The following is a 24,101-nucleotide window of genomic DNA, read 5'->3' on the forward strand; positions in this document are numbered from 1 at the left end:
TTCTACATAGAAATAATTAGCAAAGACGAAGCCCCTGTGATTATTGACCCGACCCCACCTGAACAACAGATGTTTACAGTCTTCGTTGGGTCAGACCAACAGATCAAGGTCGTAGCAAAACCTACAAATCCAACAAGGTACGGCATAAATACTTTAAAACAATATGCGTTAAAACAGTACCTAAATACAGTTTCCCACAAAACAAAACTATATTGACAAAATGTTACATATTCCCATTTCCCAAATTCAATTTTTACAGATAATCATACTTCAGTTGGTTTATTTGTATACTAAATGTAATCGGAGAACCATTGGGTTAAAGTTCTCAAAGAACCATTTGGTTAAAAGCACTAAGAGAACTATTGAGTTGCCACGATAAGTAATATCAAGTATAAATTTTACATTTTAACTAAGAATTCCCATTTGATATATTTTCATTAACAAAAACCATGATTCTGAAACATGAAAGTTTGGGTCCTTTACCTCTCTCAGGACTCTTTCAACGTTTTTCTTCACACGACGTGATGGCGTCGTGCCACAGACGTCGCCGGTAACAGACGAATCATCGATTGATCCACTTGCTAAAGGTCAGGCAGTATTATGGACGCCTGTACCCTCTGACATGGGGGACCACATCCTGTGTGTGAGGGTGGAGGACAGCGCTGGGTAACAATACTTTATGTTTAGACCTCCCCACATTGGGGTGATATCCTGGACTAACAGTGTTATTTAAAGCTTCTGTGAAAACCCTCTCTGATATGGGATTTTACATCCAGTGTAAAAGGGTCTAGGCAAACGCTGGTTAATGTAGAAACTAAAGCGATGGACATGTATTAGAATAAGTGCCAGCTACAAAACAAGAACGACAGGATAGAATCATTTTGCTTTGAAGCGTTTTCATTTTCTCATCTTTATTCATAGTAAACGATAACAATTCATCAAAATGAGGATTTGCACAATATTTAAAATATACTTATTTTATCTTTTTACCAGATATGATGCGCTACCCAGATGCTTCATCATTCGAGTAAAAGGTATGACGTTTAGATAAATCTTGCATATTGTGACATCTAAACTACAACTGAATACACATGTAACTACTTAGTGCACAAGTATGTAAAGAACAATTTTCATTTCAAAATTGTAATTGGCTATTCTTATCTAAGTCCGCTATATTTATCAATGAAATTTGCACACTGTATGTAGCGATTCGGGTATATACATTAATTACTCACTGTTTCATATGTTAAAGGTAAATTAATGCACACAAGGATTGATGATTGAGTAATAATTCGTTTTGGTTTACTTGTAGCTGCTCCAGTTGGAGCCGGATCACAGATAGTACCGGTAAGATATTAAAAGTTAATTCGGTAGAAATGTCAGGATTGAATCATGGCGTTATAGAACATACACTGGCAAATTGGAACTTTTGATTAAAATCAAACCGCCAAATATAATTCCAATATAATAATATTGCTAAAATAATAAGTAGCACAGGGTATATTTTTTCTGGCGTTAATATATGTATGGCGTATATGTCCTCAAGGGAAAACCAGTGTTCCTTCACTTCCCGTCTAACGGAGAGATTTCCTGTTTGGTCGGATCCAATTGCCGTTTCCCAATCTACGCTTTTTCATCTACGCCAGGGTATGTACACTATCCTATTAATGATCGAACATACCTTAATTAATACTGGTTGTCGATTTTCTTCTTCGCTAGGGTGTATACACAATCCTACTTATGATCAATCCTGTCCTAACTAAAGTTGACTTTCGAGAGATGATTAATCAGGAAACCTATCAGAAGGTCAATTTTGTTTACTTAATGTTAATTAAATAAACGCTATCAATTCTTGACATTGTTTAGGTTTTTTTAAATTTGATATTCGATAAAGAATTAATTTCATGTCATTTCAGAGGAATAACAGGAATATCTTTAACCAGTTCAGACGCCGCTGGATGTCATATCAGTCAGATTAAGGATGCCAGTACCATACACACAGAAGCAAAAATGGTTCGATTTAACATTTCAGGATCCTACGGTTGGCAATAAGAAAATTTGTATGACTGCATCAGATGCGTAAGCAATCAGTTTTGAACTTTAGAGTTCATCAGCTCAATATCGATGGGTCTTTCTTATATTTGTTAAAATAATACTAAAATACATACTACACGTGTAAAGAATTCTGCAATGAAACAATCAACAAATATAAATAACATATATTTTGTTTACATAATAAGTATTTTTTCTGTATATATTTATAGTAAGTCTTGAAGAATTGGGAAAAGATCATGTGGCACTGAAAAAAATCGTGTAAATCAGCAGCACTTGTTCGTTTATTCTACTATTCAGTCTGGGGATATTTCAGTATATTTCAGTTCTACACACATAAATAAGTCTGGGGAGAATAAAATTAATTTCTTCACACAAATTATTCAGTCTGGTGGAAGTTAAGTGAATTTCTACACAGACATTATTCAGTTAATCAACTCTAAACTATTTTAGGTAGTCATTTCTAGATTATCGCCTTAGCGGGCCTGAAATGACTTACATCATTACAGTCCTGTGGCGTATTTTGTGCTCCACCTTTTGGCTATATACTATCAAGATATTGTTTATGTTGTATATAATATCAAGATACTGTATATGTTGTAAATATGTTAAGGCAGCATGGCTGACATTGTTGTTACCATGTCTGCCATGTTATTCGTCATTTAATAAAATGACATTTACTGGAAACAGTTCTTCTCTGATGTTCTTGATATACTTACGACACATTATAGGTAGCCAAAAGCATTGCTAAGTTATGACTTTGTTATCCTGATGAAGATTTAGACATAAAGTTATGTTATGTAAATCTTATTTTGTTAATCAGTTTTCTTCTTTATTAATGTTTTAGGAATGCTGTTTTAATGAAATGTTTTGAAGCCGTAGTCCAACCAAGAGGTATGTAACCATACCATGTGAATTCGTTCGAGTTTGCACATCGTATCTACCTTAATGTAATACCTGTCCGTTAACGTGACCACCATGCTAAATTACATTGATTTACTAATAATACTAAATACATTTAGAGTTTTTGAAACTGTTGTTCATGAGAATTTTCAGGAGAATAGATCTGCTGTTACTTAAATATTTTACTGATTTTAAATCATCTGCTACCTCTATTTAGCCATTTGATTTTCTACACTTAATTGATATGTCTAACTAGTATAAAAGCCTAGACAACAATATAGTTAGTGATTATATTATGTACATGATCTTATATTTATACAAAGTCCATTAAAGTTTTAATATCCACCTTAATTTCTAGATCCATGTGAAACACAGCCTTGTAAAAATGGTGCCGAGTGTGTTACGAACGGCGACAAAACATCCTATGTTTGCATGTGCCCTCCTGGGTTCAAGGGTCTTACTTGTGATATAGGTATTTATTATGCTACATTTTTATTTTATGTCGAAATGTAACTTTACTGCTTTATAACATTTGGGAGTTCCTTTTCACAGCACGGTTATAGATAATCGCATTATTTGCTTTTTATTTGGTATATATCCGAGTCCAAGATATTAAAAGATATTTTGTTTATTTTTGGTAACTGTATATATAATGATGCAGAGCCATATTGTAAAATAGGTTTGTCTAAATATGTAACCCTAGATCAATAAAAATATTAACATGCTTATGCTTTTTAAGCCGTATGCAGAAGTCACACATGTTAGAAACAAAGGTTTATCTTCTAACTACCGCTTCTAATTTTCGATTTTCAGCTCCGGATAAATGCATCCCTAACCCATGCAAGTTTGGAGCCACGTGTCATCATTTGGGATTTCAGATTGAATGCCTGTGTACAAGTGGATACTGGGGCATACATTGCGACAATAGTATTTTATTATCACTACTTTTTTCAACATGTATCTTTTTATTTACGAGTCTTCGTCTGAAGTACTGATACTTTTTTGTAAATCGGCACACTATACTTTCAGGCTTTTATATATAATTTTGCTAAAGCACCAATCTGTTACTTGTGAAATGAAATTATTGCTGACGACACATCCTCTATATCCCAGCGTATGCGTCCTTGACACACAACATTTTTTATATCGTATAGCTGTGGATAAGTGTCAGCCTGACCCATGTGGTGTCCATGGCGTGTGTGAAGACACAACAGCTGGACACATTTGCCATTGTCAGCACGGATATTCTGGAAATGATTGTACTGGTACGTAATTTGTAGAAAATAAAACAACAGTAACAGAAGAAACCAAAAATGAAACGGATAGAGCTGATTAACTCAATCTATTTACTGCTTATTGCAATTTGATTGTCACCGAATTTTCCATGCTTGTAGTCCATTCAAGTGCTCCAGTTGACCCTTGTACAGCCAATCCAGCAGCTGTAGGATGTAGTAAGTGTTTATATGATATACATTAAATAATACACTATAATATATTCTGTCCAGTATTGGATAAAAATGTTAAGGTTTTAATTATAACTACAATGTCCTTTTCGTTAATAAAACATCCCATATAAATGACTTTCCATGTCTTGTGTTAGTGTAGTTATACAATAACGGAAACAACTATTCCGATATGTTGAAATATGTATAACTCTTCACTATTGGAGAATATATGGGCTTTATCAGTCCTTTCGAGTATGTTTAACAGGAAAATAACCTTGTTGTAAATTATGTCTTCAAAATGCTTCAAGCTATCAATAAATTACCCTGTTTATCCCTAAATGTATTTTAAAGTATTATTCGTTGCGTTCATCACTACAGAAGAACTGATACTAAGCATGACTTACAAGAAACACGTATGTTTATTCACTGCATAATATTATGGACAGACTAAAACAAATTGATTCCTTCATCTCTAGGTTGTGATCCGCTATGTGTCGACCCCAAAGGGATATGTGTAGGGTCACAAGGATCAAAAACATGTTTATGTTCTAAAGGCTTTTCTGGCACTAACTGTCAAAGTAAGTATGTGACACGTATTGACACATTTGTTTCCAAGTATCTAAACATTAAGATATTAAATGCTTAACGTTTTACTGAAGATATACATATATGATGGTAAGCAGTTAGTGAATGAGTTAATGAACCAAAAATAGTTTACTTTCAAAATGCCGTTTGAGAAGGATTTTTGATATTTTTGCGCTATGCTAAACGGACACGGATACGAATTTAGTTTGAATATTTTTTGTATAAACTAATGAGTAAACATATAATTAATCATTGAAGTGGATTAGATGCATGAAATAGGGCAAGCTGCAGAATATGAGTTATATTTAGAGTAAGTATTTTTCATATGCCAGTTGTCTCAGGATAATAAGTAATTCAAATATCCAGATTTAAGAAACAAAGAATATGAAACTGTTTTAAACATAATATCAACATTTGTTTTCCTTTTAGGTCAAACCTCACACGGGGGACAAGACGTACGTAGATATTCATTTAAAGAATCCATATGATATATAACGTATTAAATAAATAGGGAAAAGTAAGTATTTCCCAGGTTAAATACAATAGAGAAAACGTGAGGTTGTAATATCTTTATGAATAAGCGATATACAAAATTTTAAAATTTACTATTAATAACCAATATGGATCCATTAGTCTGAAAGAAACGATCGCTGTAAAATTGTTCTCATTTTTCGACAGCCGAAATTCGTCCCACCAACGCCGGAAGCTGAAGAACTGATAAAATGTGAGAGGGACCGCTACACTATGGCCACATGCATATTTTCAGTATATACATCGCCAGATACAGTGATTAGGTACGTACCAACATATTTGATGTGACAAAGAAATCACAGCAAAACAGTACATTTGTATGTGGTAAGCGATATTTTTGCGACATTGAAAAAAATGAAACAAATGCTAAAACACGTCAGGTATGATAAATGTAATGTATCTTTTTTTTTATGAAATTTAGTGCTAGCTTTCAGCCAGGTAAACATATACGGAGAAAGGGTATAAAAAGTGAAGTTACAGAGAAGTTATTGAGGATATAAGAAATAAGAACCCGAATCACCACATTTTTGTTGTAGTTCTGCTCCTTTGGTAACAACCATTTTGCCTCCCAGCAAAGTAACAGTTACCATTTCCGCTGCAGTCGATCCACAAATAGCCGGTATTCAAAACATATATCGTTATGATGTAAAGATAAGAGCACAATCCACAGCTGATCCTAAACTCCATATTTGTCTGCAAGTAGCCAAATCAACTGAGTGAGTGTACAATTTGTTTCCTCATCAATGTCTTTTTTTCATTAAGATCAATATATCAAAATATTTTGATAATGGGAGTGTGATGGGGTTAACAGGTATACAATTACAAAATAAAGGAAAGGTATGATTTCGAAAGTATCACAAATACAACATGTGTTATGTTATCATAATTATCGTCATTATTTTACCATGCTGCTTGATAGGCTAGCAGTATGTATGGGGGTTATCATTTACACGGTCCATTTAATGAAGTCAGCGGTTACTTTTTGTCACTTATAGTTATTGTTGAAAAGGTTACACTTAACACATGTACAATACTATTTTCAGTAGCACTCATGCAACAGACACGAAGTGCTTTAACATCGAGTATGAATTCAAACGTAAGTAGATCTCGTTAATGTAGTAAAAACAAGACGGAAAAGACAAAAAGAACATACAAAACCAAAACTGATGCTTGTTATAGTTACATAAGTTCATTTTGTTATGTTTTCGTCTGTTATATCATTGATTTGCATCCATTTAACACTAACGCGGAAATTGAGTTTTCTAAATATCTGGATTTTTATTTGTGGAAAGACTACAGAAACAAAGGAACATTCTGAAACAGTTATGAGATTCCCTCACGGTCACCCACCTTTCCATTGTATTTGTTCAAAGAGAGTTTTATATGTTATGTATTAACAACCATTCAGATGTATATTTTGTGTACCATATCATTTACATAACACATTTCGTCCGACCTGCTGAATTGGATATGTTTGTCTTTATCCTGACAGATGGAGTTAATCAATGGGGTCCGCAAATATCACCGAGCCCTGTAAGTACTATACTGTGTGTTTAAGATAGGAAAGTCATTTACTTTTCTTAGGGTGTATTTTGAAACACTTTTTCTTACTTCCATCTTTATCTCTCATTTCGTAAACAAATCATAATATTATTTTTCTGCCTGTTATTGTTTTTATCATTGAATTCTTGGAACGAACCACAAAACTTTTTCCTTTTACAACTATATGACTAATCTAATCAGATTGTTTATTTAACTTTACAGTGATATCATCATCCTATTATAGTTCTACCTTTTCCTTGTTTTATTCTTGTAATCTTCTGGTTTTGTAATTGTTATATTTATACCTATCATAAGAATAATTTCATCAAATTATTGATTGTTTTTCATAGAAAAATAAGTTTGTAGACCCAACATTACCAGACCTTAGTGAAGTTGTATGTGAAGTTGGAAAACCCTGTCATATCTTCGTCTACGCTTCCAAGGAAAGTGGTAGTTGGTACGTTTTTACATAATTATATTGTCAATGTAATGAATAAAAACAATGTTGTTTTTTTTCAGTTTCAGTCTGTTTTAATATGAAATGTCATTCAACATTAGAGAATATGTAAAATCATTATATAAACAAATCGAAATCTTATCTCTGAAGAAAAAACATAATAGACAAACATAAGCATTGTTTTGTTTTACTAACCACTATCATCATAGTACACTTTGTAACAAAAGATAACAATGATTATAGATTGTATAATCTACATTGTAGCCGACATGTACTGACCAGTGATACTGTATCCACAGCAGTCTTTGATCCGACTGACGTCGGCACCTCCTGTATGACAAACGTTGTATATGACTTCACGTCGTCCGCTATAGCCGGTACTACTAAGAAAGTGTGTGTTAAGTCTGGGTTAGTATTGATAGTTGTGTTAAAATTGACAGAATGCATCCATATTTGTCAACTAAACGTAATGCAAACTTTTATCTGATAATCGTACATATCCGTTAAGAGAAAGCAATCATATGGTAGTATTAAAGCTGACAACGCAAGTTAAAAATCTTTCGTTTAAAAAAAAAAAAAGCAGATTTCAACTAAAATGTCTGCCACCTTCTTGGAAACGGTGACCGGAAGATATATATATTTGTCATAGGGAACACCTCCAAACCATTTCAAAAAACTTTTTTTTATTTCAAAACGAAAGCTTTTAATTCGCGTTGGCAGCTTTAACCCGTCTTTGTATGTCCACTATGAAAAATATTCATCATATCGAATAAGGTAAAAAGGAAATAAATGAAAATAATTAAGCATTTCATGTTCACGGCTTCAAGTGTAGTAGCTAAACATACTATAAAGTATACCGAGTTATCAGAAAAACATCATAACCTTATACAGATGATTCCAGATCTTTTGTTATATGATCTTTTGGTATATCACTACATTTGTATATCATTTCATTTATACCTACAGTGAATTGGGCGAAGTAAGGTGTTTCAACATGAAGAGCGTCGCTGCCATTGTGGGCAAGTATAAGTTATGCACGATGAGAATTTGCTTTTTAAAAAGAAAGAAATCATCAATCGGATATTCTGAGTAATTTGATGGAATGATGGCCTATGTGTATTGTAGATCACTGCCTCTCCAGTCCCTGTAAGAACGGCGGAGTGTGCGGGTCCGCACAGGGGACGTACGTTTGTACATGTACGGCTCTGTTTACTGGGTTGTCCTGCGAAAAGGGTGAGATTTATTGTAGAAATTGGATTAAATTGAGAGTATTGCCATAAAAATAACTCAAAGTGTTCATCATCTAAAGCTATCATTGGCCTTTTTTATAATACTTTTTATAATTGTATGTTGATGAGTTAACGTAATTAGTACACTCATTTATCCATTTCTTTATCTTAACATAAACCGATGCTTTGACAATTAAAATGTAATGTTACACAGGCCCGTGTCCACCTACCACGCCCCCTCACTGTAACAATGGCGGATACTGTTACATCGATGGAGCTAACAAGAATTGTTTCTGCAAACTTGGATTTTCTGGACCAACATGCACGGATAGTAAGTTTTATATGAACGGATACGACACATTTCTTGTTAACTTGGTCACGAGATAGTTTATCGCTCGGAACACCTAAGTTAATGCTTATTATTCATTGAGAAATTTTTCTCAGCCATGAGTTTTTGTAAGGTAAAATTCAATTCCAGCCTTGTTTGTTCTATTTAATTTAATGTACTTTAAATCAAATTAAGTGATTCAAGACGATTCGTGGCTCGTGTTGTGACTTTACGGAAGTGAGGTAATAAAAATAAATTGGTTACCATAATTTTCGTCTTCATTATTAAGATCAACGACACTTAAATTCTCCAGAACGACTTTATCTCATAAGAACTAGTGATATATAAGTATTACAGCCTTTTGTCATTATATGTGTTATACTCAATTGTAAAGAACTAACCATATCCATTCTTTCAACTAGAATCCAAGGATACAGTCGTGAATCCACAGGCTAACGGGGTAAGTACTTTTATCTTTTGAAGACACATTACTCATACAATGAATACCAGGGAAATATTGCGTCTACATTGAGAATGTTAAATAGCGTTTTATCAAATATTGAACATTTGAATTGTATTCATTTATCTTCTTATTTACTTGATATAGCTGATGCATATACGGTTTTGTTAATACATTTGTTTGTTGAAGGGCAAATTCAAGGACGGGGCCTTCCCGAAAGAAGTGAAGTGTTACGTAGGCTATCCATGTAAAATACCAACAACACTAATAGGTGATCCAGGGACCAGGTAACGTATAAGATGGTTCTATATGACTATACATACTATACAAAATGATATGTGTAATTATATATTTAGGGGCCGCGGTGGCCGAGTGGTTAAGGTGTCCCGACACTTTGTCACTAGCCCTCGACCACTAGGTTGCGAGTTCGAGACCTACATGTACGCGGGGCAGTTGCCAGGTACTGACTATAGGCCGGTGGTTTTTCTCCGGGTACTCCGGGTACTCCGGCTTTCCTCCACCTCCAAAACCTGACACGTCCTTAAATGACATTGGCTGTTAAAAGGACGTTAAATAAAACAAACCAAACATATTTCATTATATCTAATCATTATTGTTTTATTCCCGTAATTTTCTTTGTAAAATCATTGCATTCAAAGATGTGATATTAAAATCATAACATTAAGTACATATTTGTATATTGTACCAATCTTTATACATTTTCCCGAAATCAGTCGAGGACACATTTTGTACAAAAATGATTAGACAGATTATTCTTCCAGAAAGTACAAAAATGAGTAATTTATGAACAAAATAAGTTCAACTTAACAATGAGACATAGCATATATATAGAGAATACATGGTCACTGTCTTAAAATATAAGCTGTATTTTGGCGACGGTAAAGAAAGACAAAAGTGGCGAGCCACTTTTGTCTTTCTGTCCCGAGCCAAAAATACATCTTATATTTTAAGACACTGACTATGTATTTTAATTATCCGGCAACAATAAAAAAAAAAAATCATCAAAAATAATCATTTTAAAGTTAAACAGTGTCAAAAATGACAGAAATGTGTTCGCCTTTTAAACGTTGTTTCACTTTGAAGTAGGTCAGTCGAATTGACGCACGTGCTAATATTCCAAAATACAGCTGTTTTCCGTCACTGCCGTATACAGCAAAATATATACGGTGGGTGTATTCCGACAATGCGGTGGCAGTTGCAGGATAAATATTTATATTGACATATATAGATGTCGTTGCTCTTCTGCTTACCAGTATACTGATGACAGAAGCTAGCATAATAAACTCTTGAAAAATGGCTACATTTATAGTCCCGTGCTGAGCCCTGGATACGTAAGTGGGGACCTGGGTGTACAGGGGACGACGGTCACCAAGGACCCTTCCTCAGCAAGCGATTACCATGCTGCTGTAGAAGTGGTCAGTAAGACCAGCGGTCATCACCAAATATGTATCCAAAGTAGTAATCCAGCAGGGTAGGTAACTCTCGTCATATACAGTAGAGCTAGTCTGTTGGCTACATACGAATATTGAATAGTGATACTGCTTCATATTATTCTAGATGTAATAGTTTGTAGTAGATGTTTTTAGGTGGCTGTTTAAACAATTTTCTACACTGAATTAAACTTGATTGCTGTAACAGGTTTGGTTTGTAAAGAGATAACACAATAACGTTTTGTATGTCATCTGGAAACAGAGAATTGCATATTTAGGAAGTATAATAATATGATATATAATTAGCTAACAATTACATATATGTAAATTGTAATTAACATGTACAATCACTGAACATTACTAAAAAATCATAGAGATTGTAAAGCTGTGAAACTGCATTTATTTCTTCTTAACATAATTTATTCCAGCCAAAGTGCCGATGAAGTGTGTGTTACGGTAAATGCAGTCAGTGGTAAGCACACAATACTTTATTGATATCAAATGAAAATGATGTTTTTAAAATCATGTTGTAATAGTATACACATAAGAAATTCTACATTATTATATTTCCTTTTTCTTTCTCTTTTCTTTTGCAGGACAATTACACCTGCCCAGCAAGGTATATAATAGAATATTTACATTGAATAGATGTATCGCCTGCTCACGTAAATAAAATAAACAATGTAGTTTCTAAATGTAAATCCAATTAATTGTAATTTACATAATATAGGATTCATATAATTATTGTTCATACTTAACATACACAATAGTGGTGGTTTTACAAGACGATACTGTCAACTTCATAATATATCAAGGTGGCTTAGTTTATATAAAAACATATACCATTTTTGCTTAAATCGTGTATATCAAACATGCTAGATTTCGTAACATATTATACATATGTGTTTCAGTCACATGCCTATTATGTTGACCCTACGTTACCGGGTGGCTCCTCTGTCGAGTGTGAGATCAGTAAACCCTGTCATCTCACTCTCTGGGTACATAACTATGACGGCGATGATTCATGGTGATCACGACTTTATTTTTTCTATAAGCAATGCAGCATTGTTTAATAAAAAGAATTACATAATGACAAAATAAATAAATAAATAAATAAAAAAATAAAATAAAATAAAAAAAAACGAAAACAAAACGTTTCATTTCTTACATAAGTCTATTCAAAATAACAATTTCTAATTTATAATTGACAAAGTTGATATTGAAGGATATATAAATTATATTTTCAGTCCTTCTGTCAAATCGTCACAAGAAACCTTCACAGGAGTGTACATCCACCAGGCTACAGGGACGTCATTCACAGGCCCGTGTAAAGTTGATGTCGTCTTCCACAGTAATCTGCCAAAATCTTACACTGGTATATGTTTCACAGCTACGTCCACCAAACATGACGTGTTTGGGTAAGATAACAAAATGAATATAATACGCTAATGATAAAAAAAACATAAAAACGATGCATTACTTATAACTTTCAAATGCCGGTTCGAAAATTTAATTAAGGATGTTGTGCTGAAATCAAATATTTCAACTTACTCAATTTAATACTGCCACTTTGGAACGTTGTTAATTCCTGATTCAACACTCACAACTTTATTTACCCTGATTTAGGTCGTGTTGAATACCTTTACAGTACCGAGTTGTCTTTTTCATTTTAAACTTTAAACTTTACCTGTTTTAACAGAGTTATTTGTTAAGTGATAAATTATATTATTTCGAACACAACAGATGTTAGATCCCCTCCCCCCCCCCCCCCCCCCCCGACACCTTTCTTCTCTCCAAGATATAATAGCAAAGAATCAATATTAATTAACATCTATATTTAAGATAAATTAACAACATACCTTGATATTGTTTGATATGTGTTTAATTTATTATCGGTGTTTAAAACACTAAATACGATGTTGTTTGATATGTGTTTAATTTATTATCGGTGTTTAAAACATTAAATACGATTATGAGAATAAACATTGATCAGCCTCTTTAGAGATTGCCAATTTTCATAATTAATAAAGTGTTAATTCCGTATCCTTTGTACTTATAGACAGTGTATATAACGTCATTAACTTTAATGTAATTTAAGGTCAATATCTTGGTTTTAATATCGACACAGGCTAATATTGATACTACGTAGTATCTGATGACATATTGAACATTTTACATATTTCAGAGGTGATGGGGAAGTGAGATGCTATGACGTCAACCTCGTAAACGCGTTGTCAGGTGAGGTTACTTAGAACATTCAATCTGTTTACAAATTGTATAATATTTTGATGTCTCACTGAAATAAAGGTGACCTGTTAATATATTTATTATAGTTTTAGACATTCAATATGCATACATAAGTATTAAAATCAAATCATATTAGTATCAAATGTCTCATTAATGTTTTTTTTGTAATTTGTTGATATAAATTGAAGTATATCATACCCAACTGTATGTTAACGTTGTTTACTCACAACAGTTGTTGGTTCCTGTGCCTCTACGTTGTGCCAGAATGGAGGTTTTTGTGACGGTCACCGAGCCACACCAAAATGTGCCTGCCTTAGTGGTTATTCTGGACCCCTTTGTAGTCAATGTAATTATATATAAATACTATATATTTGAATTTAGAAGTTTAGAGTGGCTTCAAATAAGCATAGTAACACAATATGATTATGGAATATTTTCGTGTGTGGACGAGGATTTGGTGTCTTAACATGTCGGATATGATTCTATTTCAATTAAGTTCTAGCTAAAAGGCACAGTTTTAAGGAAAATTTCCTTGAAAACATTTACATTCTGAGTGTTGATTCTTTATATGAACATGCCAGGTGAAAACAACAAACATTTTACAGTGAAAACACTATGAATACTGTATGGAAACATCGTTTTCTTGTGGTGTTTTTACACACAATCAACTATTTATACACCTGAAAAATAGTTCCCGTTTCATTTTCGTAAACTGTGTTTTCTTTGCCATCCATTTACATCAAATTATTCTAATTTAACACGATTAATCGTATTTGATGTCTTTTTGTTTAAACTAAATAACGAACTAAAAAAAAAAAACCCAAAAAACAGGATACTGTAAGCGATGGTGCATTGACGGAATCACCGGCTGTTTCATTAACATTTATATCAAAAATATTTAAAAATAAAACTGCCCTTTTATGTTTTATTTCAAATTGCCCTAATGAAAATGTATGATTTGAATGGGTTTTCTTCATTTTCGTGGTGGCTGTAAATAGCAGTAGCTATCTACATATCTTTCTAACGCGCACCACGGGATATGTAAAAAAAAAAACAAAAAACTATTCAATTCCTTTATGACAGCATCACGAACTTTTGATTTACTTTTGCAGCACATGGTGAATCATTGACTCTTCCGGGGGTAATACAGGTAAGTAATGCGACATAATATTGCTCTATCAATGTATACATATTTAGGTATAAGACATGAAGTAACATTAACTGAGTACAATATAAACAAATATGAAAACAATTATATACATGCATTAAACATATCATATTACAGAGTACTTTCGGAGACCTTGCCATTCCAAAAGAGATAAAGTGTCCCCTGAACCAGGAGTGTGAAGTACCATTCACCTTCACACGGCCGGGAGGAGGCACCACACCACTGTAGGTGTTGATTTGGTTGTTATTGATGTACAGTTTATTTATAGATTAACCTACATTGACACAGTAGGGGTTGCTAATCTTTTTTTGTGCAAATACTTTAACAACAACAGTATACCAATTTTCTTCAGGTTATCTGACATAGCAACACTCGTTACCGAGTGCTAACGAGAAATCATTTAAGATATAACGAAATTATGATAATATAGCAATATGAATTTAAATGAGTGCGATTTGAATTATTTCGCGCTACTTTATCTTATTATCGTTCTGTTTTTCCAAACATGCTCTTGATGATGTGTTGCTATTTTTCAGACCTTCCTTGCAGCTGGGACACGTGGACAGCGATCTAACTGCAACTCCCCCTACAGTGTCTACAGATCCAAACACTCCGGCAGGGACGTACCAAGGCAAACTGAAGGTCGTAGGCAGTACGTCTGGAAAAAAGAAAGTCTGCGTTCATACATGTACTCCGACTAGTTCTCCGGAGTAAGTAAACAATATACATATATTTACACTTGCCAAGCTTTGTCTCTATCCAATAATACCAGATTTAATTGTTTACCATCTTACATGGAAACATTGACCATTGAACTTGTGTATGAAAATATAGCAGTACATGAGCTACTTTTACCAAACACATTTTTTTTGTTTATAAACATCTTTGATTCACAAATATTTAGTAAAGAAAAAAGTAAATATTTAAAAAAAAAATAGATAAATAAAAAGATCATATCGCTAAATGATCGTGTTATTTATGGTTATTTCACACGTAAAAATAGAACTATTTGTCACCGCGTTTCAATTTGAAGTGAAGAGTCATCAACGGCTCCAGGACCCTTATTAAACACAACCCATGTTATACTTGTATATAACAATGAAAACCTGTTATCTGCATGCTTCATTCTTCGGCAGTTTCTAAATCGTCTTCAATGTTATAAATTTCAGTGTTGTAGGGGATGAGATTTGCTTTGATGTTGATATCACTAACCCAGCATCCAGTGAGTATTTAGCAAAAATAAAACCAGAAAAAATAATACTTAACTTGTTATGTTTTGACCTTGCATTAAGTTCTATGTTATGGTGTTCCAACGTGAAAGATATTTGTGCATACAATAAGCAATCAAGATCATATTACATTTCATTGAACCAAGAAGTTGTTTGTTTCATTAGGAAAACATCCGTAGTCCTAAGAGGATATCTGGCAACTTTAGATCAACCTATGTGTGCAATCTTACGTAGAGTTGTGAATAAGAATCAGAATGTATGTTATGACATTGATTACAATGCTTTTATACCATGAATTGTTGCTTATTGCAGGTTCAACTGCTCCTAATACGAACCAAGTAAGTGTTTTAATTTTCAATCAATGATTAAAGGATACAGGAAGAATACGTTGAGACAAAATCATTAAATAAAAGACACAGTAATGTTTATCATATTTCAATCAATGATAATTAAAGCAACAGTGACAAGGACATTCTAATCCATATCCTATAGTATCCTTTTGTATCTGTATATATATATTATTGTAAGGTCGTATGGTCTGTGTGACCGGATACAATTATTTCCACATGTTCCTCTCGTTACGATATTCAAGGACATGCTCCCAATATCACGATTCAGTGACAGATTTTGACTACTGACGGAAAAGCTAACAACGCATGATTGCTCTAAACTACGACGAAGATTAATGAAGACAACGGGAAAGTTTTAGGGTCGACATGATGTAATCGGGAAATATCCTAGCTATTTCGTTGTGGGCTATAGAGTCAGAGTTCAATGGTTGTTGACACATCTATGGTTATAATTTTGAAGGTTTCCCCTCAGCTGGATTTGATCTAGATTTACATAACTGGTGCTGACGATTAACCAAATGCGGTTATCATTCCGGAACACCTGGTCGTAATATTTATTTTGTTAGTGACTAGCCTTGGTTATATACATTTTAAGTTAGAATTACGATTTAGTTGGTATGTTGGCATCACTTGCTTTTGTTCCTTTATAGCCACATTTCATCGAGCCTACGGTCCAACCTGATTCAACTCTACAATGTGAGCCAGGGAAGACATGTCACGTGATAATGCAAATGTCTCCCGGGATTAACCATGGATGGTTAGTATTTTACATGGTTTTGTAATTATAGCAAAACTGGGATTTACATATTGATGAATACTCAGCAATTTTTTTTAATTTCGACTTCAGGTTTATTAAACTAATATGCTAATGTAGAAACACTATCTGTGATTATCGTTGCAGTCCTTCCGTGGCTCAGACTCAGGGTCCATCTGATGACCTTCACGTGTTCCATTCTGACTCCAGTAGCGTAATCGGATCCTGTGCTGTCGATGTTACTCTCACACCTCCGGCCAGTAAACACGGCACAGACACACTCTGCTTTGAAACATCACTGCCATAGTGCGTTCTAGGTTTTTAGTATCACGATATTCCTTTTAGTTTAAAATAGCAAGGCCATTCACTTAATTTAATCAATTTTAGAACCAACCAATAGTCAACATGATCTCCCTTTGCAATTAATTGTAAGTATAATACAATACATACATATTATTGTTATATTGTAACAAGAAAAATATTCATTTATATCAAAAAATGAATTTTATTTTGAATATTTTTATACATTCGATGAATTATATATTAAAGCATTTGATGTGAACTAGATTTTCACTCCATATCTATATACGGTATCAAACTGAATTTTGGTATTGCCCTGGTGTGTTGACAATGTGGCATTATTTTAGATGTTGGCATCATTATCTATTTGCAGCATTCCTGGGGAAAGTCGATGTTTCAAAGTGGAGTATTCACACATAGGTATGATTCACATTTCATAACAATCTTGTAGGATATATGGTACTACTATCGGGCGTTTCTTTTTTAGATTCTGTATCTTTACCTTTTTACAATTAGCGGTTAATGTAGATCTCATTATATCTTCAAAACAACTTCTGCACCTCTTGATAACATACATCAGGTACGTGTATGTAGAATGTATCAAAACAAGTTTGACTTTTGTATACTTCATGCTGCTGGCAAGAAAAAGTACCTATGTGATGACGTAGTAAGTTCAGTCATCAACAGGCAAATAGGTGATTGCCATTCCATTCTTTGACAAAATTTTGCCTCTGAAACGTTAACACTTTTTTTTTTTTATCTTTCAGAGAATATGATATATACTAGACTCATATTTAGCAGTTATACATATTATTAGCTTTTACCTGTAGTATGGGGCCGCGGTGGCCGAGTGGTTAAGGTGTCTCGACACTTTAACCCTAGCCCTCCACCTCTGTTTTGCGAGTTCGAAACCTACTTGGCCAGTTGCCAGGTACTGACCATAGGCCGGTGGTTTTTCTCCGGGTACTCCTGCTTTCCTCCACCTCCAAAACCTTGGCACGTCCTTAAATGACCCTGGCTGTTAATAGGACGTTAAACAAAAACACACCAAACAAACCAAACCTGTAGTATGATTGTAATGTGTCACTTCTCCAGCACTAACCTATTAGACATAGACATCTATGATTTTACTTGAAACAGTTTACACATCCTATGTACAAAATAATAAATACTCTCTGAAAAAGGCGTTTCGGTGTGAAAGCCATTGTTGGTGGCGGAGAAACCCCTCCGCCAGAACCACTTCTTTTGTCGCTATGGTTGTTTATAAGGTTAGAGGTTGAGGAGGAATTGCTTCTCCGATTTAGGCAGCTATTGTCTCTAGATCTTGTATCGTACTTTGTATGGTCCTTCCTTTTACTTCGATTTCTTCGCAAATAAATATCTACGTTTGGTATACATCAAAGAGTTGATATTTGAGGAAGCGGTACATACTGCTATGTTATTGTTTTTTTCTGAACGTCACAGGTAATAATGTTGTCCCTAACCTAGCTCTTTCATTACGAAATGGTATAAATCGACATTGTGCACAAAATAGAAGTGACTAAGGCATGTCTTTACCATCAGTTTCCGGACCGTGTCATGGAGTGGCTTGTCAGCACGGCGGTGTGTGTGGAGCTAATGGACAGTGTGTTTGTCCTATTGATTACAGTGGGTCAAGCTGTCAGAATGGTACGTACACGTTTATTACTAATAACTTATTTAATCTAAACATTCCGTCAAAATATATGTTCATGTGCTTATTGTTTCTGTGTAATTACAAATCACATCAATAAATATTATTCTTATTCTTATTTGTATTATAATTTGATATATAATTGTCAAGTAGTAATAACGACAGTACAGACAAGTAAATTGTCGAATTGTCGAGGCAATCTGCCCCTTTATCAAGACACAGGTAAATTACAAAAAACGATCAAATACAGCCATAGAACATGGAACAGTTACATGAATATATTGGGTATAAACAACAATAAATATCGTGATGTTGGTAAAACGATCCCCTCGGCCGATTATTAATTCGCAGAGGGCCTATTGTAATTAATTAGAAAACATCTTAGGTGGTGTACAGATGGTAGAAGTAAAGAAATAAATATATATGTATACATTAGAGAATGATTTAGAAACAATATTGTAATTCTTGGATCTGGTCGTATCATTAGGAATTTCACTGAACATGACACTACAGTGTACATACCTTGTTGTTTCTAGAAAATGGCTTGCAAAACAGATACATTTTGTATGTAGACATCAAATAAATGTCATTTTAGACACGAGCTTTACTGTCACATGTCATTTCTTTACATGTATGTATTAAATTGCAATTTAGCTGTGCAAAAAAAAAAAAAACATTTAATATTCATTGCGATATACATGTAACCTTGGATATGTTAATATACGGAAGCCCATCATGCCGAAAGGCTTCCGTAGTTCCATATTTTTTTGGTTATGTTTATGCATTCACGTTTATATATCTTTGATTACATTTGTACATTAAAGAGAGTTGTATATGTGTAGTGGAATTGTTTACTTGTGCATTGGGTATGTTTGTTACCGATTGTAAATAATTGTTTAAAAATATTGTTGTAGGAAATGGTAGTAAAATGCTTAATACATTATCGATTAATATTCAACAATCCCGCCAAGACTACATTACATTTATATCTTATTATATTTATTCTTAGCTGGAAACCAAGGCCCGGCTCACACAAGTACGACACCAAAGTTTACAGATATGGCTTTACCCACTTACGTAAAATGTGAATTAAATAAAGAATGTGCCATTCCCTTAATGGTAAATGGAGCCGCAAATACACTGTAAGTGATGCTTAAAATAACCAATTAGCGTAAATACGTGTGAATAATTTTATCTTGGGTTCGTACATATATAGCTGATTACTAAATTATTCGAAAAATAACCATTTACGAGATCCCAGGATTCCAGTTTGCGCGCTAAGCAATTTGATAAGTTCAATGTTCAAAGACATATGTGCCACTTCACTCAGTTGCATATAAAATACAATGAAAAAGAAAATAAGCTTTACACTTACGCTTCAAGGCGATTCTCACGTACCTTTACAATAAATACACTTTGTATAATGTTTTATTCTTGATAGATTCAAGGTTACCAACACATATTTCGAAGATAATGTTACATTGGTAGAGAGACTAAATGCATATTTATCAACAGCTGAAGATCAATGAATATCGAACTATTTCGATATGACATTTAATCATGTCCCATTGTATACATATATTATTGTCCATATGTACAGACCAGTCTACTCTGACCACAATCAATACAGATTGTGATGTCCCATTTCGGCAATAGCAGTAGATATGACAATGCAAATATATAATGCTACTTAGGCCTTTCATATACAGAATACATGTATAAAACATTTTTCATGGCACTAATGTTTTTATTCATTATAAAATAAAATCAATTTCGTTATCAACAACAAATAGCATATCACAGAAAAATGTGTCTATTAATGTTTTCAACATTATAACATAACGGCAAACTTTGAACATTTTGTTCCATGTCACCTTAACAAGCATTTTATCTTTTAAAAATATAACAAATATACTATTGATAAAATAAAGTAAATTTTGAAGTAATTTTCGCCTAGTTTCACACCATGGTAGATGCGATTAAATTATATTTAAGCAATAAAATAAATATTAATTTAATATAAATATTAAATAAATCAATGTGGAAATGGCCTGACAATCGTTGCACATTTTGCATGGAATGTCAATCAATAAATGATGAGATAATTTAATCCATGGCCTTATTTCATATTGATTAATCAGGTTTTTGATTTGGCAAATTAACATTACTGATAAAAACATAGTGGTTCCGTTTATGTTTGATTGATACATTGGGAATAGACATATCCTCCTAACTATTCAGAGGTTGTTGCTAAAACAGTGTTACACCTGTACTTCTGGTGGTTTAAATAAGTAGATTAACATTTTGTATATTAACATTAACGCGAACCAAGTAGGTAAAACAGGGATATAAACGAAAAATGAGCTTTTTTCATAAGAAACATAAGTGAATATATTAGATTTTCCTCAACAAATCAAATAACTAAAGGAAGCCGCCATGGCATCAGAAGGAATGAAAATAAGTACAAGAAACATACTTGTAAATTACGGCTATATATAAACTAGAATCAATACAATTAGTTACAATTGTTGGAATTCCTAGATGTGGAATAAGTAAGCAGCTTGTCCTATTTTGGCTTTTTCAGGCCTCACATTCACGTAGGACATACCGACAGTGGCGTTGATGTTAAAAGCCCGTTGGTTGATCAAACAGGAAATCTCCCATCTGGAGTTGACCAAGTTGTTCTCCCTATTACTGGGAAACAACCAGGCAATAAGACGGTCTGCGTACAGGCACTGCAGACCACTGGGTAAGAGCAAACTACAAAGCACTACATCAAAATAACGAGGAACCAGTTGAAATGTTAGTCAAAGGAAGAAATACGTATTCGTTGGAATGTATATAAATTAAAGACAGTACAATGAAATAGTTTTCACAGTCGTCTTCACAAAGCACACCTTCCCTGTATATGACGATGTCACTGTCAAAGGCTTCCTTAATCTATATCCTCAATTTCACGAGCAACTGACGCCGGGTTACTATCCCGAGTAGTTTCATCTGACTCTGAAGGGCGTATTATAATGGAGCCGAAGGCTTCTCTCAGTTGAGTGGGGTCACCAGGCGTGAATGAGGGGAGAGTTATGTCGGGGTACTGTGGGTACACAGGAGGCTTTGGCAGGTTATTTTTCGTGTGAATGATTTCCTCTATGGAGCCCTCGTCGATCACTTGCTGTACCTTATTCAACTTCTGTCTGTATTCGGTAAGAATGTTCTCCATGTGCTCTTTGTACACCATTAACTTTGATTCGTTCTCAAACGCCATTTCCTCGCATCTTCGGACATTCCTGTTTAACACTTTGTCTAGTTCAGCTTTCAGCTGTGTAGATCTCTCCTGCACTGCCCTTCTTGTATCTCCAGAATTTTTTTCAGTTTTAGCCAACTTTTGTTGAGCGGCAGCCATTTGCTTTTGCAGCATTGGGATTTTTTGCTCCTCTAATACTTTGATATAATTTGCGATTATTTCCCGCTTTTCAGCCATTAGCACTGATATTTTCTTGAATGGATGACATTGGTGCGTGGTCACTACGCAATCCTCACAACAAAGTTCATCCACACACTGCTTACAGGCGAAAACTGCCTCCTTTCCGTGAGGTTTACACACCAGATCGTTTGGGGGAGGTCCAGGCTGTTCGTTTTGAAGGGAGCACGCCATTCCTGAAACATTTAACATAATAAATCAGGAAAAAGAATAAAAATATCAACATTGGCACTCATTATCATATATTATACAGGTTCGGTTCAGATTCCGCATAAGGTACATGTATCATTGGACAATCAATTACATATGTTCATCCCACTGCATCAACGCTGTATGTGTTTTTACCCATAAGTATTATATCAATTTAAAGAAATCCTCTTGCTGGCCACAACAGTTGTTAACAATTTGTAGATTGACAATGCTCCTATCAACCAGGTGAAATAAGAAATTTACTGTATACCCCAACTTATCAATACATAATTGTGTATGCCAGTGTAGATATAATACAAATTTAAGTGTATTGTGAGTTTCATTCACAATGTCATTGCTTTATGTGTTTTAGGTACGTTACGATATATACATATACAAATGTATATTTAAAGGGTTCCCGCATATCTTGGTAGTCTCTCATATCGTATTATTATAAGATTACGCTTTACAACAAGACGTTGTCAACCATTTTGAATGGCTGCTCAACGTAAGTTTAACGTTTGTGATGGCTGGCCTTTGTCAAAATAAAAACTATAATACACCAGGAAAAGAAGGTCGGCAAACTACATATAAATGTATGTTGATTTTTTTATCTTTCCCTTGAATGAAACGGTAATGAATATGCTCTTTTGAAGTCAAAGAATTAAGTCAGCTACCAAACAATATTATGGACAAACGGGTAAATTGACTATATAATTAGAAAAAAGTTTGTGTCTACGTGGAGTTGGTAAATATAAAGAAAAGTATATGGTCTATTAAAACTTGGTTTTAATATTTCTATTAATTGACCATCTCTCTTTTCTATTAAAAAATGTTAAATGACTTTAATTGATATATGGGTACTACATTTAATTCAATATGCTTATTAACTGTATATAAACATTGGGAACGTTTAAAGACATGGCGACCAGTTATTTGGGCGACCATTGTCGTAGTACCTACCATTTGGACGTACTCTTATGTCTAAATTACGTCATAGTAATACATTATAATTACAACAACGCTTATCGTGTTATATGCGATATACAAAGTCCATGTATCTGTGTATTACCTTGCGATTTAGCCACTCCTTGAACATAACATCCGATTCATTATCTAGGTGTGTACACATGAAGCTTCGTACATGTACATGTATGTTCATTCGAATTATCAATACACCAAGTCTAGTCTGTGTAATTACATAGAGTACAAGTACACTACCTTGAATGGAGTACAATGCTTTTGACATGTATGTCTGTGTCTATATATAGAATAGTGATAGACAGATATAACCATGTATATATCTGTCTTAATTTGCAATTAAATGTGTTATGTCAATCGCTAGCTGTATAGTAAGACTATAAATGTGTGTATCCATATAATTCTAAAAGCCACATGCCTCTATGTTTCATAAACTAGTATAATTACCTGAAATTCGAATGTAGAAAATCAGTTCGTCAAGGCTGGTTGTTTACCTTCCGTGTGCAGCTAAGGACAGTCTAATACATAAATCGAACAGCAGGCTTGAAATTCCGGATTCGTATATGAGTTGTGAGGCAGTGTGTACACAGTGAGATTTTACTGTATAGATTATACACACCAGGCACAGTCAACGCTTATCACTAAACCTTGCCTATCGTCACCTGACGTTACATAATTATGTATTCTAATCTTATTTAGTTAAACTGTTAAAGCGTTTAGAAATATTATTGTAGTTTATTAGCGAGTATT

General features: G+C 33.9%; 4 protein-coding genes across 4 annotated transcripts; 3 read left to right on the forward strand and 1 right to left on the reverse strand.

The window, feature by feature from the left end:
* Positions 1 to 4,077, forward strand: LOC117319207 (the record flags this gene model as incomplete). Its single annotated transcript, XM_033874044.1, is given in 9 exon segments — positions 1 to 137; positions 493 to 666; positions 994 to 1,034; positions 1,313 to 1,347; positions 1,547 to 1,647; positions 1,917 to 2,079; positions 2,900 to 2,946; positions 3,314 to 3,427; positions 3,769 to 4,077. Coding segments are annotated over 6 exon segments (624 nt in total), but the record flags the coding sequence as incomplete, so codon positions are not given.
* On the forward strand, positions 4,031 to 8,644 carry LOC117319205. Its single transcript, XM_033874041.1, has 11 exons — positions 4,031 to 4,220; positions 4,350 to 4,406; positions 4,877 to 4,978; positions 5,415 to 5,440; positions 5,664 to 5,779; positions 6,053 to 6,232; positions 6,560 to 6,612; positions 7,009 to 7,049; positions 7,409 to 7,515; positions 7,780 to 7,923; positions 8,482 to 8,644. The coding sequence occupies exons 1-11, from the start codon at positions 4,031 to 4,033 to the stop codon at positions 8,606 to 8,608; spliced, it is 1,143 nt and encodes a 380-aa protein (XP_033729932.1). The 3' UTR covers positions 8,609 to 8,644.
* On the forward strand, positions 8,613 to 20,880 carry LOC117319206 (neurogenic locus notch homolog protein 1-like). The gene is made up of 21 exons (XM_033874043.1): positions 8,613 to 8,748; positions 8,959 to 9,075; positions 9,495 to 9,532; positions 9,722 to 9,819; positions 10,863 to 11,024; positions 11,412 to 11,455; positions 11,580 to 11,602; positions 11,895 to 12,010; positions 12,231 to 12,401; positions 13,169 to 13,221; positions 13,463 to 13,576; positions 14,343 to 14,380; positions 14,516 to 14,622; positions 14,935 to 15,108; positions 15,568 to 15,620; positions 15,940 to 15,965; positions 16,628 to 16,734; positions 16,879 to 17,037; positions 17,405 to 17,451; positions 18,595 to 18,699; positions 19,713 to 20,880. Exons 1-21 carry the CDS (start codon positions 8,628 to 8,630, stop codon positions 19,847 to 19,849), a joined length of 2,010 nt encoding a protein of 669 aa, XP_033729934.1. The 5' UTR covers positions 8,613 to 8,627; the 3' UTR covers positions 19,850 to 20,880.
* LOC117319208 (tripartite motif-containing protein 45-like) lies at positions 20,430 to 23,924 on the reverse strand. The gene is made up of 2 exons (XM_033874045.1): positions 23,799 to 23,924; positions 20,430 to 22,357 (listed from the first exon to the last, which is right to left on the reverse strand). The coding sequence occupies exon 2, from the start codon at positions 22,353 to 22,355 to the stop codon at positions 21,639 to 21,641; it is 717 nt and encodes a 238-aa protein (XP_033729936.1). The 5' UTR covers positions 22,356 to 22,357; positions 23,799 to 23,924; the 3' UTR covers positions 20,430 to 21,638.
* Positions 23,925 to 24,101: the final 177 nt, after the last annotated feature.

The sequence above is a fragment of the Pecten maximus genome, unplaced genomic scaffold, assembly GCF_902652985.1.
Source record: "Pecten maximus unplaced genomic scaffold, xPecMax1.1, whole genome shotgun sequence".
NCBI classification, from domain to species: Eukaryota; Metazoa; Mollusca; class Bivalvia; order Pectinida; family Pectinidae; genus Pecten; species Pecten maximus.